Raw genomic sequence first — 18,266 nt, 5'->3', positions numbered from 1 at the left:
CTTAGGTTTGTTCTTAAGTTGAATTTTTATGCAAGTCAGAATTTGGCCCAGTGACAAATGGATTTTCACAATAATTGAAGGATTATCAATAAAACTTCATTACAGTCATCTTACAACTAATCATTGCAGCCTGGGACGAAAGAAACACATCTAGAGAGCTTCATCAGAGGTCACAGTGGGCAGAGGGGTCCGTCTTTAACTAGGAGTCATCTTTAAGTCGGGTGTCCTTAAGTAGGGGACTGCCTGTTATTCTATAACCACAGCAAAGCAATAGATCAATAACCCGAAAAAACTGCACATCTGACCAACGCTGACAATACACTGCGGAGGCAACACTTCTGCAAAACTGCAATCAATACGAGGAAGAGGAGAACCCATCTCCGGGACTTCTGAAGGCTAATGATTGTGACCCCCATCTAATATGTGGAGAAAGCTCGAAGCTCTACAGAAGATTTAGGAGATATTCATGTCATGTGCTGCTTGGCTTCACAGAAAGAAAAAAAATACAATTAACTACAGGAGGACACAGAAGTGTTTGGTTCTCAAAAGATTTCAAGGTCATTCTGGAGGTCCATTTCTTCACCATTTCCCCAGAATGCTGCTTGAGGTCACAGTGTCTGCTGTGGATATCTGCATAGTAAAACTTGTGTGGTTTTTAGTCTGTCCACAACATGTTCATGAAAGTCTTACTGTATACTTCTACATGGTGGGTTTTGAAGGTTTCTTGCAGTAAACATTTTAGGACCATGATGTCCAGGATGTTCCTAACAAAAAAATAGCTGTAACAATGTTCTTAAAACACATTTAGAAAAAGTACAACGCAATCTCTGGACCTGCAGGACAGATTTATTATCTGCTCGAGAGTAATGTGGTATGAAGTGGCAAACACACAGAAGCCAATATTACTGCTCTCTAGGGTTGGTGTCAGGCATCACTTCTCATAGTTAGCTTAAAACTGAGCTTAAAGAGAACCTACCACCACGAATCTACCTATAAAGGTAGATCGGGTGGTAGGTGGATGTAAGGGACGTGACGATAGCTCTTTTTAGAGCTAATCCTCACGTCCCCGCTAACTTTATGTAGACTTTATTCCCCTAATATGTAAATTTCATTATGCGGCTACTGGGGCGTGGAGTAGCCGGCACGAGGCTACACAGCGCGGCTACTCCACGCCCCAGTAGCCACATTACTCCTCCTACCCGGTTGCGTGCGGCGCGCAGCTCCTCGTAGCTGCGCGCCCTCGTCCGTCATGATGGCGTTCTGCGCATGCGCAGAACGCCGGCCGACGGCTGAGCAGTCCCAGCTCCGAGGCCGGAGCTACTGCGCATGCGCAGTAGCCGGCTTGTCGGGCGAGGGCGCGCAGCTACGAGGAGCTGCGCGCCGCAAGCAACCGGGTAGGAGGAGTAATGTGGCTACTGGGGCGTGGAGTAGCCGCGCTGTGTAGCCTCGTGCCGGCTACTCCACGCCCCAGTAGCCGCATAACGAAATTTACATATTAGGGGAATAAAGTTTCCCAAAAGTTAGCGGGGACGTGAGGATTAGCTCTAAAAAGAGCTCTCCTCACGTCCCTTACATCCACCTACCACCCGATCTACCTTTATAGGTAGATTCGTGGTGGTAGGTTCCCTTTAAAGGAAACCTACCACTTAGAATGGTTGGTGTAAGCAGTAAATACCGAGCACTAGCTCAGGATGAGCTGGTGCCGGTAATTACTTTAGTTAGTGTTATAAACCGCGGTATCGCGGTTTTAACACTTTAAACTCTAGAGCAGAACAGGCTTCGGCGCTGCGTGCGCACGATCGTGCGTGCGCCTACATAGGAAATGACGGAGACGTTGCGGTCGCGCGCAGCGCCGAAGCCTCTTCTGCTCTAGAGTTTAAAAAGTGTTAAAACCGCGATACCGCGGTTTATAACACTAACAAAAGTAAGTACCGGCACCAGCTCATCCTGAGCTGGTGCTCGGTACTTACAGCTTACCCCTGCCATTCTAAGTGGTAGGTTTCCTTTAAAGGGTTACACCAATCTGTTAGAAGTTAGAAGGATGGAGGCCACAGATAAGATATATAAGAAGATTCCCACAGTCACGGTGCCTGGATCTATGAGCAAGTGTCACTGGTTTATCATGATTTAGATGGAAGATTTCCTTAAAATAAGTCTATCCCTATCCTTTGTGTCAATCTTTTCTGCAGATTCAGTAGTGACTTTTAACCTCTGCCATTGAAAGTTTATAAGCCAGAATACTCATGTACCAATGGGTTGTTTGCTCTAGCAAGATCTGTAGAAGTACAAATTCTGCAGTGGCCCCATCCCTAGACTCATGTGTGTTTGGGACTTTTAACTTCATTCACTGAAATGTTAATAGTACGGGAGTGGCTATGACGAAGGGGGCTGCAGACTGCAATGACTGAACTTCCCCCTGCAGGACATGGGATATCACAGGAAGTCCAGATTCCTGCTGTCCGTGGGGCAAGTATAATATGGATGACGCTATTAGGGTCCAATACATAAAGTGGTCAACCTCATTCTATAGGAATCCAAAGAACTGCCAAGCACATGAGCAGCTACATATGTGGCACAACATGGAATTTACTGCCCATTTAGTACAAAGACGGCCAGGTCCTTTACAGTGGGAGCAGTTGATGATTGAGGAGGAGGGTAAGGAAAATGGTGAATGCATGTCCTAGTAGCCCTATAGAATACCTACTGAACTATACTAAAGGATACAGGCATGCAATGATTACCAGTCACTATCATGGCCAAAAAAAGAAAAGTAGGGTACCTCCTAAGTATCACGTGGAGCACTAACATGGAGTCACACACTGGATCCTACTATGAAGCTCATAGCGTCATACCTACTAATAAGCATTTCATTCATATGTTGTAAACTTTCCATGAAACATTGCTCAACTTTATCACTTACAGGGTTAAAACAACATTGTGTGAGCAGACTTTGTACTTGTGTAAATCGCCATGTGTGGCTTTCAGGTTGTGCGGCTTTTGCTCATCACTGACATTTTGTTAATCCTCTCACACATCAAAAAGAACAAGTTAACGCTTGTGGTTGTCGGGTCTTGTGTGGCTTTTTTGCACAACTTTTTTGTCATCTATTTACTAGAAGAGCTCTGCCAGGTCTTACTGTACATGTGATACTGTAAGGCGGCGGCCCCCAACCTGTGCAGAACTACCGCTCCCTACATGTCCTGAGGACAGTAGGTCATGGCCTGCTCGCTATTGTCATTTTGCAACAGCTAGAAAGCCACAACACAATTGTAAGGCTAACATAAACATGATGCATTAAAAGGGTATGACCACAAAGACAAGATTCTTAAATATACTCAGGATAACAAAATAACACAGTCCCTAATTCACTGTCATTAACAAAAATACAACATTTCACAGATATAATTCCAACTTGTCTCCATCATTCCTGGCGTTTACAATTTTGGTTTCCCTGGATACAACCGTAAATCATTTGACTATAGTGGGATTCTTCTCATGAATAGCTTATGTCTGCACACTGCAGTGCTCTCTGCTTTGTGCCCCTCCCCCCTGCATTACAAGACCAGCTCAGACACAGGCCCTTCCTGCCAGCAAGCAGCAGTGTGCAGAGTCTTAGGCCCGTTCCACACTTGCGAGTGTGATGCTATGAACTCGCATCACACTCGCAGCGCATGCTGCCGGGAACGCACGGCCCGAACGCTGCACCGCGGGAGTGAACTGACATGCTGAGTTCACTCTCGCGGTGCAGCGTTCGGGCCGTGCGTTCCCGGCAGCATGCTTTGCGAGTGTGATGCGAGTTCATCGCATCACACTCGCAAGTGTGGAACGGGCCTTACTCTACAAGCTATATATAAAATTTGGCCTTTATAGCAGAACTGACTCGGTCTTATTGATTAGGCGAGAAAGCAGAGAGGAGAGTGTCATTGTGTTTCATATCCATCTCTAGGATCTGATTATCTCTCATCTCTGATTTGTCTCATCTCTTTATCAGATACTAGTAGAATGTACAGAGGCTAAATGAAAATGAAGCTAAACCCTGTACTGTGATAATCTAAGCACATTGTTTGCACACAGCATCTCACAGCACAGAGGAATCATGAAGTGTCTAATTAGAGAGTATCCGCTCACACTTACACTGACACTCCTGATAGGAGCTAAAACAGCAAAAAAGAACTTTCTTCAATGGGCAAACCGCTTTAAGAAATTTGGGTCCAGATGAAATATAAAAAACCTCAGATTTTGTTTGTAATTGTAATAAATTTGCTGCAAATTTCGCCCAGTAGATTGTATTTCTGCAACTCCAGTCAATTTACGCATAAAATTTAGCAATGCACTGTAGGCCTGGTAAAGGGAGTCCAACATCTTCTGACATATAACTACAATTTATATATGAAATATAACAGTATATGAAGTAAGAAAATGTTCTGTGCTTACACTTCACACACATTCCAGCTTTGTGAATAGCATCCTAGCTATGTCTGTTCATGTGACATGTGTATTGCTCGGCATGTGAGGGCTGCAGCGAGACACCACAACTCACATGACACACTACAATCACCAATTGTACTTCTTGTTCTGTAGCGTTACGGAGAAAACAAGCGTGGTCCTTCAGAATATTTTATGGCTTTACAGAAGAAAACCAATATTGACCAGTGGATTTTATAGCCTCAATATAACCCTGAACGTTCAACAACTTCATAGAATAGGAAAATTAGATCAGCTCCCGAGATCGGCATCGCCTGGAATAGACAGGCTCATGGTCACAAGACGTTCAGCCCAAAACACATTATATACACCTGAACTGGCCTCAACCTGCTTCTTATTTCTGTACAAATGTACGGGGACAATAGCAGGCCGGAGGCTTTTTAAAATCAATCACACCCAGGGCTACATTTGCCCCATGGTACCATTTGATAGGACGATTGTAACATTCTCCTCCCAACTATTTCTAAATTCTCCTCTTGCCAAACTTTGTACACCCTTACACGGCCAAGCATAGTGTAAGGACATCACATCAGTTATATGTGCTAGGACCAGTGCAGAGGAGGATCTCCACTGAAGATCCCACCATTGCTCAATCGGTGATGGGTTTAATCAGGTCTTTGACTACTAAAGATTTTTTGGGCCACATAAAAAGAATGCCTTATGTTTGATGTATGTGAACAAGAAGATATTGTTCAAACATCTGAGGAAATAGGGGAGACCTACTGCAGTCCTGAATAAATAGAGCCTGGCCCTATCCCAAGCAGTTTTGTCAAATGCGCGATAGGGGTTACAAACCAACTGACTGGACCCTCAAAACAGTACGAGTACATAGCAGGATCACATTTTCTTCAGCCCCAGTGAGAGCAAATCACACTTTACTTCAGTTGTGTTCACACATTACGTCAGGACACTATAATTTTGGGGGGATAAATCAAAGACTCCATAAAGTAAACCCAGCAGACCTCAGTAGAACCATTGGGCTCAGTCATATAATGGATCAATCATTAAATGCAGTTTTTTTTTTCATTTCATATACAGGCAGTCCCCGGGTTACATACAAGATAGGGACTGTAGGTTTGTTCTTAAGTTGAATTTGTATGTAAGTCGAAACTGTATATTTTTTCATTGTAGTTCCCGACAATTTTTTTTTTTGCCCCAGTGACAATTGGAGTTTCAAATTTGTTTGCTGTAATCGGACCAAGAATTATCAATAAAGCTTCATTGCAGACAATTTTAAGCTGATTATTGCCGTCTGGGACTATTTTAAAGCATCCAGAGAGCTTCACCAGAGGTCACAGTGGGCAGAGGGGTCTGTCTGTAACTATGGGTTGTCTGTAAGTCGGGTGTCCTTAAGTAGGGGACCGCCTGTATTTAACTGGACTGCCCCTTACCCAAAAAAAATAACACAAATTCCCAACATCAGAGGAAATGGAAGGAAAGTAACATGTAAAGGAGCAGTACAATAATGTTTTTCTATACTTGAGCTCCATGGTTGTGCAGAATACATGCTCCGCACTGATTACAAAGTATTTCCCATAACTCACATTACCCTGAAACGAGCCATTGTATTACACGAGGCCCGGGCTTCCCAGCTCTAATCGCTGTACACGTTCTTCTTCCTTTCCTTACACAATTCTGGAAGCCGGAGTGTTTTTTCTTAATATTCCCCATTGTTTGGGTTAGAAATTGGCACTTTTCGTCTGGCACTTGTATAATGCACGTTTATACAGTCAACTGGAGAAGTCTCAAGAAGTGAAATCACCAATTCATCCTAATGAGCCCAACGTAACCCATAATAATATTGTTTCTATTGGAGGACGGGCTACGATGAAAACAGGTTATTAAAAGGGGATCTACGCTTTTGTCAGTCATTAACCATTTTCAAGACCACAGCTTGCCATAAGTGAATGGAAGAACATTAAAGGGACAAATAAAATCTCTACAAAGCTGATCAATAAATCAATATATTTTCAAATCGTACAATGTAGCTAAGCCAACATCAGTAGAGACTCCATCAGGTAACATAGTATAGCATAACATAATCATTTGTCATACAATGAGTTTTATACGGGAAATTTTGTTATTTATTGAAATACAGGCGGTCCCCTACTTAAGAACACTCGACTTACATACGACCCCTAGTTACAAACGGACCTCTTGATATTGGTAATTTATTGTACTTTAGTCCTAGGCTACAATAATCAGCTATAACAGTTATCACAGGTGTCTGTAATGAAGCTTTAGTGTTAATCCTGATTCTTATGACAATCCAACACTTTTTAAAATCCAATTGTCACAGAGACCAAAAAAGTTCTGGCTGGGGTTACTATGATAAAATATACAGTTCCGACTTACATACAAATTCAACTTAAGAACAAACCTACAGAACCCTTCTTGTATGTAACCCGGGGACTGCCTGTAGATATCTTGATATTTAGATCAATAAAACTAATTCTACAGAATCTTTATAAACATAGTTTTCTAGGCAAAGTCATATACAATATGTACCATTCTTCCTACAAAGAAAATCATGTGTATAATCTGCTCAGCTCCTCCTGCTCTAGAACATACTACCTGCAGATAGGACACTGTACAATCTTCTCAGCTCCTCCGCTCTACTACATGCTGCCTGCAGATAGGACAGTGATGGGCAACCTTTTGAGCTTGGTGTGTCAAAATTCGCCAAAAAACCGAGCATAACTCGGGTGGTGTGTCACCTTGACAAAAAAACATATTTTTTTGATATTTATAGTTTAAATAACAAATATGTATACTATTTAACTTCTAGGGTACTTTAACCATGGATTGTCTGATTGATCCTACCATGTACTGCCATACAATCAGACAGGTGTGAAATTGCTTAGTAACCTGCAAACTTTCAGTCATGAAAGTTCACAGGTTATAGCGAGGGCGCAGGCACCGCTGTTCGCATTTCCTTCATGCCCTCTTGGCATGGAGAAGGTGTGCGGAGCAAAATAATCGCAATGTCTGGCGATTTGCAAGGCGTTGCGATTATTTCAGGGCTTGTACGTCACAAAACTGACACACAAGCCCTGATAAATGTCTTCTATCATACAGTCACTGACCTTACTCACTGTATGATGGGAGTGGTTGTCCTCCCTCATCCCTGCTAAGGAGCTGGTCAGTGTAGAGGTGGCAGCTGCTGGGACATCACACAAGGCAGCAGCAATGTGGCCTCTGACTGTGTTGCCATCCTACCCCCACCACAACTATCAGGAGCTGCAGAGGAGTCTCCTGGGTGTATGGCCAGGTCACCTCTTCTGCTGTGCCCCATGCTGATACCTGTGCTGACTGGAGACACTAGGCACAGCTCACACATGGGAGGGGCCGGCCCGGGGGAGGAGGAGGAGGGGGGAGTTCTGGAAGCTCAGTGCAATCTCTCATCCTCCCGGCTACTGCACCTGATCATGTAGGATGAAACTTAACTCTCAGGCAGCCGCGTGTCAGTGAAAATGGCTACGTGTGTCAGCACTGACACGCGTGTCATAGGTTAGCCATCACTGAGATAGGACATTATGTACAATCTTCTCAGCTCTTCTTGAGCTATAATATGCAGCATGCAGATAGCTGCACCTGCTCTATAACATGCCGCACAGCTTCTATTAAATACTTTACAGCAATAAAATACTGACCTTCATTACCAGCCTTTCTATCCCTTTGATAGTCGCATCCACTTATTAATGTTAATGGAGCGGCTTACTGGCTGTTTATAGATGGAGTGGGAGCCTGATGTCACGGTGAAGAGCTGCTCGCTTTGAAGATGGGATCTCCGCATGATTAGTGACACACACGTTCCCATTCATTGCTTCTTTCCTTTGGTTTTGCTTTTTTAAGCAAATAAGTGAGTCATAACTCACTGTATACTTTAAAAGGTATTAACATATACACTAGCGATCCAAAGTTTGGGGTCACTTAAAAATGTCCTCATTTTTCAAAGAAAAGCACATTTTCTTTCAACAAAGCTAACATTAAATGAATCGTAAATACACTCTATATATTGTTGATGTGGTAAATGACTATTTTAGCTGCAAACGTCTGATTTTTAATACAATATCTACTTCGGTGTATAAAGGTCCATTTCCAACAGCCACCACTCAAGGGGTTTAATGGTACATTGTCTTTGCCAACTGTGTAAGAAGGCTAATGGATGTTTAGAAAACCCCTGAAAACCCTTGTTCAAGCATGCTGATTAGAGAAGCTATAAAACTGACCTTCCTTTAAGCTGGTTGAGAATCTGGTGCATCGCATTTGTTTGTTCTATGAAATTCTCACAATCGCCAGAAATAAAGAACTTTTATGTGAAACTCGACAGTCTATTCTTGTTCTTAGAAATGAAGGCCGTTCCATGAGACAAATTGCCAAGAGCTGAAAATTTCCTACAACAGTGTGTGCTACTCCCTTCATAGGAGAGCACAGAGGCGCTAACCAGAGTAGAAAGAGAAGTGGAAGGCCCCGCTGCACAACTAAGCAACAAGACAAGTACATTAGAGTCTCTAGTTTGAGAAACAGGTCCTCAACTCATAGCTTCATTAAATAGTATCCGCCAATGGCCAGTGTCAACATCTACAGTGAAGAGGCGACTCTCGGATGCTGGCCTTCAAGGCAGAGAGGCAAAGAAAAAGCCATATATGAGACCGGCTAAAAAAAGGAAAATATTACATCAGCAAATTAACAGCTAGATGGCCAAAGGTCTGCAATGCTGGAATTTCAGCAAAGGGGGGATTCTGTGATGAAAGCAACGTTTGAAGGAGAAAATTATAATTTCAAATTAAAAAAAATATATATATTTCAAGCCTTGCCAATTTCTGGACTATATTTTCTATTCATTTTGTAACTCATCTAAAATATAAAAAGAGTATGAGTTTTATGAGTTTTCATGGAAAACACAAAGTTGTCTGGGTGACCCCAAACTTTTGAGCAGTAGTGTGTAAAAATATATATATTAGTATTTTTTATTTCTTTTTTTTTTTACAAGCCCTAAAACCAGGAGAAGAAAACATTTATCAAGACAGTCTCTGAAAATTAAGGAAAATCCCAAATAGGGACAACATCTGGTTTTTAAGAAAAACTCTCACTTTGGAGTGTTATTGAATACGATAGAGCCATAAAAAGCAGAGAAAATAAATGTACATTATTTTTCTTTGGAGTTTCCATTTATTTTACAAGGCGTAACATCTTGTATCTGATGGTGTGTAACTGTGAAACAGTATGTACATCAGCGCCAAGGAACATTACACTACTCCGATGAGAAAAATTCACATATCAGAGGATTTTTTACAGACAAAACCTGATTCCAGGATAATGTGTTTATCTTTGTTTCAAGGGCGGCTTGAACAGTTTTTTCGTTCTCAGTTCCAAATGAGCTCAGTTTCCCCCATCTTGTTTTATAGCCCAATTTTGCACAAATGATGCAGTAAGTGTTCTGCCCAGAGAGACATCAAGTCAACAATGTCCTACAAACGAGTATACCGGTGCCCAGACTACTTAGGAAATAAAAAATGAGAAGTACATATTACCACAAAGATGTGCCAGGTTCTGTGCCGCAGCTCATGACGGCAAAAGCGAGGGGTCAGAATGAGCATTGAGTTCAGCATTCATCAATATTAAAGCGGTCACTTGTACCCCAAATGAACAGAGACGTTGGTCACACACAAGCAGAGCAGTGTAAGAAACTCATTGATGGTCACTGGAAGCGGTTGCTCGCAGTTATTTTGTCTAAAGGTTGTGCTACCAAGTATTAGGCTGAGGGTGCCAATACCTTTGTCCGGACCATTTTTGGAGTTTTGTGTAAAATGATCAGTGATTTGACTTTTTTTTATGCTATTTTGTTTTTTTTTTTTAATTGCAAGCAAAATAAATGAAGATATTAATAACAAAGAATTAGTGATTTCAATCATTTTCTGGAAGAAAACAAGTTTTATCTGATAGAATTTCAGGGGTGCCAATACTTTTGGCCACCATTGTACACATTGTACGTGGTGAAGCCAAGAGTAGTACACTTCTCTTCACTGCGTAGTTCAGCCCAATTTCGCTACACATGGTTCCTGCCATGCTTGGGGGGGGGGGGGGGGGGGAGGTAACTAAATTAGCTCCCCTCCTAAAGTCAGAAGACAGTATAAGGCTTATGTATATTCCTCCACTACTCCCACCAATGTGTGTTGAGATCAGCATGGGAGAATATACAAAGAAGAATAAAGAACAAAGATAACCAAATATAGACATATACCCTCCACTAGAACAACCTCTCCAGCTCAATGTGAGGGACAGGAGAGAGGCCACCTACCGATTTCAACCTACTTATTCAGTCATCTGTATTTGGGACAAGTTACAACGACCACATATGGGACAAAAGACAGAGAGAAACTGATTTTACACTTAAATGTTTACGATTAGTATAAGGAATAACAATTCACAATCTTCTCTGACGCAACCATATAGCGGTGCTGATTCAGGACACCCGGCTGCCGGGTCACAGAGTGGATTCAGTAGCAGTAATTCTAAATGTAAATCAGTTTAACCTCTCTGATACCCTGGATAATAGCCTTCGCAGCATCTTAAAAATAATAAGAAATTGGGAATGGTCAACACAGGCATCACTAGTGCCTTAAACGGGTGGGCCACTTTACCTCATGTTTTTTGTAACATGTGTAACTTACCAATGTAGATCAATTAAAAGTTATTATATGCTTTCTTGATATGTAAAGTGAAGCCTCCTGTCTTTTACCTGATCAGCCGGAGATTCCCGATTCCTAAATTACCCAAATATCCTGCCCCTCACACACATTACAAAGAGCCTGAGAAAGTGGGGCAAACTCCTTGAATCTTCTGCCAGATTGGAACCATGGGCAGGCAACATCATGAACAACGCCTAATGATAAAGTAATATCATTAGGTGCAAAAAAATAAAAAAACAAATAAAAAACAAATCGGTCTTTATAAAGTCATGTATAAACAAAAAGTTGAAACTCTCCATCTTGCTGCATCTTGCTACCAAAATCACAGTCAATCCCAGAACAAGAGGAGTTGAAACCATCCCTAATATTTGAGAATTGGAGTACCCCAAATAAAACCCCCCGCTGAATGATGGTCTGCTGGAAGTAAAGACAAGGAACCAGAGGAACTTGAATGGAGCTAATCTGAGAAGGAGCCCCCTCCCCATCATCCACATAGCGGCTAGGCTTGCCATGAGTCAGTAAATGCATATAATAAACATCCACTGGAGCTACAGAATACTAAAAGATGGATTAACATTCACTGAATATATGACAAGACCATAAAAAAAAAAAAAAAATCTCTTGAATGGTCTCCATAAGAACGGAGCAATTATTCCATTCACAATAACCTTGAAGACGACCTTCACGCATTCTACCAGGGAATCTAATGATATTTCTCATATATGCCTTCGGCAGTTCTCCTCCTTGAAATATCATTTTCTAATACACAGAGCACTTACATATATTTTTGAAGTGTTTTGCTCAGTTATATTTAGGTTTTGTTTTTTTTTTTCAAACATTCTATTAAAAATGTACGTGGAGACCTGAGAAGTGGCGAGGACTAAGTGACCCAACTGACGGTATATTACGCAGAAGATGGGTTACTACCTAGAGCAAGTAACTGCAGAATCAATTCGCCCTCGTAAAAGAGACTTGTGAGCCCGATAATTGGCTCTTTACTAAACATCTGCTGATGAGGTGATTGACAGAATGATCACTGCCCTCGTTAGCAGCTTCACTAATGGCTCCATCTGTTCTAGAGCAGGTAGACGGAGACTCTTCATTTTAGTCTTCATTCACAACTTCATTAATGAGAAATATTGATCAGGTAGATACATGAAGAACAAAAAATTACCACTATTCAACTAAAACTAAGAAGAAGGAGAAAATTTTGGTTTGTTCCAATGAGTATTTGTGTTAGACCTCATGCACATGAGCGTATATGTGCGCCGAGAGCTATCCGGAGAAAAAAAAATGGCTACCACAATACTTCATTTCAGTCCCCAGTTCTCCAGCAATTGGGGGTCATAGTAGTTGGGGGGGAGGGGGCATACCATCCATTTCTGTACAACCACACGATTTATGTTTTATAAATCCTTTTGTCACATTTTCACACAACACACATTTTCCTGTATCTGAATGCAGAAATACTCAATTTGGGGATAATTTTCCTTGATACTTGTGAAATATCTGATGAAATAACAAAGCTCTCTGCTTTAAGAGTCTACCATTATAATTACACGCGTCCAGGGCACTGCCTGGTATGGAGTTTATTGGATGCAAGCCAAATAACACATCTCACTGCGCCAAAATATGCAAATCATGGGCAGGTTTTAGTGAGGCCCAGTTCATAATGGGAGCGGATTTCCTTTCACACAGTATGTGAACATCAGTTCTGTCCATTTCTAGATCCTTCGTTTGTAGCTTCCTACAACATAATTCCTGTAGTTTATTAACCTTTCGTACCAAGATAAAATGGTTTTTAATAGTTTCAAAAACCAAAATGAAAACTAAACAATTCTAAATGTTATGAGATGTGACAAGCAGCTGATGGAGCAGTGTGTCCGGCTATTCCAGCATAACACTGGGGAGAATTCCAAGTCTTGTTAACACCCATGTCTCAACGCTTGGTGCCGAGCTCTTCCAACAACCTTCAAGTTGGAGCTCAAGCAGCTCGCTACAGCAGCCTCCAATGAATGTATTTATTTATGGGACTTTCTTATGTATCACGGTTGGGTTTGTGCGCCGCTCTTTGTGACGGCTTTTACTGAAGGATTACATTTTCATAGATGGATTACAAGTGACCAGCCATTTGGCACCAGGCTGCTGTATGCCTGAGAGGGATGTCACATCACATTCATACGGCGGAGAAGATCTTCACCCATGTTTGTTTTGGCTCCTGGCAACAAATCTAGTAGCGAGACGTCCCTGACTTTTATACTACTCCTGGTACATATTCATGGGGGAGGGTGGTTGTGGTCTATGGCCTACTGTAATCAGAAAGGCAACGAAATACATAGATTTAATCCATAATTGAGTGTAATTTGATCCTAAAAATGTAATAAGAAACTAATAAAAGGTAAAATTACCTTTTGAATAGTCGATATGGTCAGTATTATACACACAATTGTCGCACATGTTCTGCAGAAAATTTCTTACAATACCCTCCCTTCCTACCTGATCTGCAGGGGACACCTTTTGTAGGACCCCCAAGGAGCATAAGAACGGTCCATTGTACCCCAAAAGAGATTGAGTAGCAGGTGGGTAATGAGTGCTGCCGCTCCATGCGCTCCAACATAAGGAGCCGAGTACTGCCTCCCACCATAGAGAAGACTAGAGCAGCAGGACATGTGTCCTGCTGCTCTATTTAAATTGGATTCAATCCTGCCGATCCTATGGGTAGAAGAAAACCTGATGTGGTACTTTAAGTGGCTGGACATCTGCTTAAAGGGAACCTGTCACCACATTTTGGTTCCCACAGAGCCAAAGTAACGAATTGACAACCTTCTTTTATCAAAAAATTGTTCCCCTCAGCTTCCCATATATTCAACATTATCATTTTACATTATCATCCAGGAATGTCTATAGTGAGTAAAAGTGTGTGTTGCCTTCTCAGGCCAAATCCAGCAGCTCCTCCGCATGCTTTCTCTTCATGCAGCAGCAATATCACCTGACCACGGTGACATAATCACAGGACCTTTAGCCTCCTAACATTAGCAAACTGTACTCCAACCATATATCTCATGAAATCACAACATATCATATCACAAGAAATCACAACAGCCTTCTTGAAGAGGAGTAGAAGTCCATGCATGCTGTAAATTTTGTAATTCTGTAAATGTGGTCAGATACGTGCATGGTATACAGTTTGTTAATGTTAAGAAGCTAAAGAACCTGTGAAGAACGCTTGAAGGGAATGCTCAGAACATGACAGAAGTAGTCCTGTCTTCTATAACATTACAGATGTCTGTATGTACTGAAATAGTTCTACCACACTCTTGCAAAATCTCCCAGCTTTCTACTACAGCCAGCAAGTCCTATTGTCATACGGATGTGGAGAACAGATTAGTGACTCGCTAGCTGTCATATATTCCAAAACCGGAGATGTATCCATCGCTGTGAAAGCAGTTAATAGCAAGAAGGCAGCATGTTACAGAAGCATCCAGGAAAGAGCCATCACAATATTGTAACTCACCTTGACAGCTTTATACTGAAAGATAATTACATCGCTGAGGAGTCTGATATCACTGAAGAGAAGGCATTTGGGCGGCACATGGATTCTTTATACTACCGGGAAATTTGGCCATCGAGAAAATTCTGCATTTATTCAGATTGACAATTACTTTCCAAATGTCATTCTAAAGTACTGCAGCAACACATCATAAAGACACAGCAAGCAATTCTTGCTCCCTATGTAGTGATGTCATTATAAACCATACAAGCTCTCCATCTTTGGTCAGCAATCAAGACACAATCTTTCTTGAACCTCGAGGACATGGGTACCACTAAGCAAAGACGGGATTCATAGCCAGACCACTGTCACGTGTATCTGGGCTTTGTTCAATCCCTGTCTCTATTCTAGGCCTATCAGCTACCCCCAGGCATGTAAGTAGTGTTAGGCCCGAGTAGAGGCGCAATGGTTACTGTATGTTAAAAACTAGTAAAAAGAAGTAAAGGGGAAATGTTCTATATTCATTTTCAAGCAACTGTTTCCCTAAGGTATTTTAGACAATTATTTACAAAAAAAAAAAAAAAAAATCTGGAAGGAGGCCCATAGTCGGCAAAGCCGTTCCATGCGGGGGATGAAAGCATTTGGCGGAGAGTAAAGGTTAGATACAGCAGCTTTGTTTACATGAAAAAAGCCCAGCAAAAGATAAACTAATGATTTCTATGTAGTCAAGGACAGTCAGGGGATCTCAAGGGAATTTTCCATGCCGCAATCTGTGCAGGTGACAGGAGATCATCCCTTCATTACAGTAAAGATTCGCTGCCGAGAACATCCAGCGGCCACATTGTTAAAACTGAAATACATACCGCTGGGCTACACAGCAACATGTAGATGCAAGTAGCGATAGATGCAAAATAAATCCAACCTAATTGACCGATTGTCAACAAGGTCCTTTGCCGCCGCTACTTTACAACTGGTTCACATAAAAACCCAAAATTTGTGGACGGTGTTTAATATCGCAGCTTAACCTCAATGAAGTTAATATGGACAACTTACAATACCAACACATCCTATGGTTTGGTCAGGGGCCCCATATAAAGTTGGGCACAATCCTGCTCCAAATAAGTGCTATAAATTAGAGTAAGGTCTCTTACATAGCATTAAACTGTGCGAGAGTTTAAAGCAGACAAATACCATACCAGTAAGAAGGTCTGCGTCTTTCCAAGGTAACACACTTCAAACAACTATATATAGTCCGATCCTGCACTCATCTTGCCTTCAATATGTTCCGATTTCTTTAAAACCCAAATGAAGATAAAGGATAGATTAAAAGGAGTAGCATTAATGGATCAGACTACATATGACGTGTTTGTAGTCTGTTACCATGCATACAAAAAAAAACCTGTAAATACAAAAAACTTTGAGCTTTTATTAGACTATTTGCATAGTTTTGTGCTTGAAAAGGTGCCTATAGCAGTTTCAAAGCCCTTGCCAGAGAATACAGTACCGAATATAGAACAGTAACCTGCTTCTAGATTTATCAGTGGCAATAATTATACGTCTCCCCAAGGAGAAGAGGAAGCCAAGTCTTTTAACACATCATTAGCACAGAGGTAGAAGCTTGCAGGAAATAATCTGCGCTCTTTGCATGAGAGTATCCTCATCATCATGGCTCCTTTCTGCCCGAGTCATCTACATAAAGATGCTAATCATCATTAACAGCAACAATTCATTCTTGGTAAACACAAAATGCTGTAACAAGCAAGTGCTACCGCTCCATCGCTCATTAACCAGTCAATAGTGTCTGATGGATGAGACTGATAGAAGCCCGTGTATTATCTGCACATCAGCTGGCCAGGGTAAACAATGCCAGGATTTCACTGGGTGAATGATTCTCAAGAAGATGTTTAATAAACCTGGCATTACCGTTATATGTCACCGTGATCCTGGGAGTCGCATCCAAATCTGCAGTTGACCGCTTTGACAGATATCCAATAGTTATTGCACAAAATACCACAAAGTAACAAGTCGCACTTTTCTTCATCTTCTCTTACAAATATTCCCTGTATTCAATGTTCAAAGCTGAAACGACTGCCGCCGAGTGCCGGTAATTTCATCCTGAAAGAGAAGGAAATTTGTGTTAGATTCTGGGTCATTTTGACAATTTCACTTGGAAAATGATAAAATAAAAGTGTAAAAATACAGAAAAAAAAAAAAAAACCCAAAGCAAGTCATTTCATTCAATTGATGCGTAAGCAATATTGAACATAGATATTATATGAGAGAACACCTAGAATCTAAAAGGACACATGTATACTTTCATCATTACATTGCATCTATGAGCCAAAAATGATTTCTCAAATAGGATTTTTATTAAATGTTGTGCCTGTTTTGTCTCTTGGTCTCTTCTCAAGCTCACTGCGTATACATTTTTTCGGATTTCTCAGAAGTCTTTGGAAACACGCATTGGGGGCAGTTTACGACTAGCACATTGTGCGGCAAAATTATATCAATGCCAGGTCCATCTACAGGCTATAATAAAATGTCTGGGCATCACTCGTCCAGTCTGTGCCTCATACAGTCATTCTAACTTTTTAAAATAGGGGCATTTTGGTATCGAAAGCAGGAGAGGGGCGGGGGTTAGTAATTTCCAGGTCATTTGCCAGGACTTTTTCATGCTTTGTACACCAGAAAAGTTGTGTGCAAGGCATGATAAATATGCCCCCTCATTGAATTCTAATAACAAATTTGTCTCAATGTGTGTTTCAAACAACTTAGGAGAACACAGGGAAGAGATATGCACTTAGCTGTCAAGGCTGCTTCTCTTGATGAATTTCTCTGCAAACAGAAAAAAAAAATTCTGCTAAAAGTGTGGAAGGAATTATTCCAAATTTCGAGTGAAATCATTTTCATCTTACACTCATTTTATTCAGGAAAATGTACAGAGTACACTAAAAACATTTCCAACAAATAATATTGTAGCCAGAATTTACTCAAAAATAAATGAGAAACCAAAATTTTTTAAAAAGTGAGCGATGGGGAGGTAATAAGGGGGAAAAGGGGCCTCCCATGTCTTTATAGTACAATATTATTAGCAATAATAAATTAATCATTTATGGTGTACCCAGCTGTGTCTACCACAGACCCAAAACTTATCAAACCCATCTAGAGAGTTAGAAAGGGAATGGAACATCAGTTCATTTGGCCATTCTCCAAGATACCTTATATACTCGAGTATAAGCCTAGTTTTTCAACACAAAATTTGTGCTCAAAAACCCTAACTCGGCTTATACTCGAGTCAACTAAAAAAATAAAGTCAAAACTCACCTTTCTGACATCACCTGTAGGTCCTCTTCTGTCTGGGACAGTCTGAGACAGAAGGACCTATGGGGGACGTCGGAAAGATGAGTACAGTGTTATTTTTTTTTCCTACTACAGGGTCTGGGCAGGCTGTATGCTACAGGGGTTGGCAGACTATATACTGGGAGGCTGTAACCAATGCATTTCCCACCCTCGGCTTATACTCGAGTCAACAGGTTTTCCAAGTTTTTTGTGTTGAAATTAGGGGTTTCGGCTTATACTCGGGTCGGCTTATACTC

General features: G+C 41.3%; 1 protein-coding gene across 3 annotated transcripts in view; it reads right to left on the bottom strand.

Moving 5' to 3' along the window:
• Positions 1-18,266, bottom strand: part of SEMA4G (semaphorin 4G) — a 126,915-nt gene that overhangs the window by 78,674 nt on the left and 29,975 nt on the right. For all 3 annotated transcript variants that reach the window (XM_072131147.1, XM_072131146.1, XM_072131148.1), the window contains exon 2: positions 16,594-16,785. In XM_072131147.1, coding sequence (XP_071987248.1) covers positions 16,594-16,711 — 118 coding nt within the window. In that variant the 5' untranslated portion in view covers positions 16,712-16,785. The remainder of the gene's footprint in view (positions 1-16,593; positions 16,786-18,266) is intronic.

The sequence above is a fragment of the Engystomops pustulosus genome, chromosome 11 (genome assembly GCF_040894005.1).
Source record: "Engystomops pustulosus chromosome 11, aEngPut4.maternal, whole genome shotgun sequence".
Lineage (NCBI taxonomy): Eukaryota > Metazoa > Chordata > Amphibia > Anura > Leptodactylidae > Engystomops > Engystomops pustulosus.
This window is presented reverse-complemented; position numbering and strand designations above follow the sequence as displayed.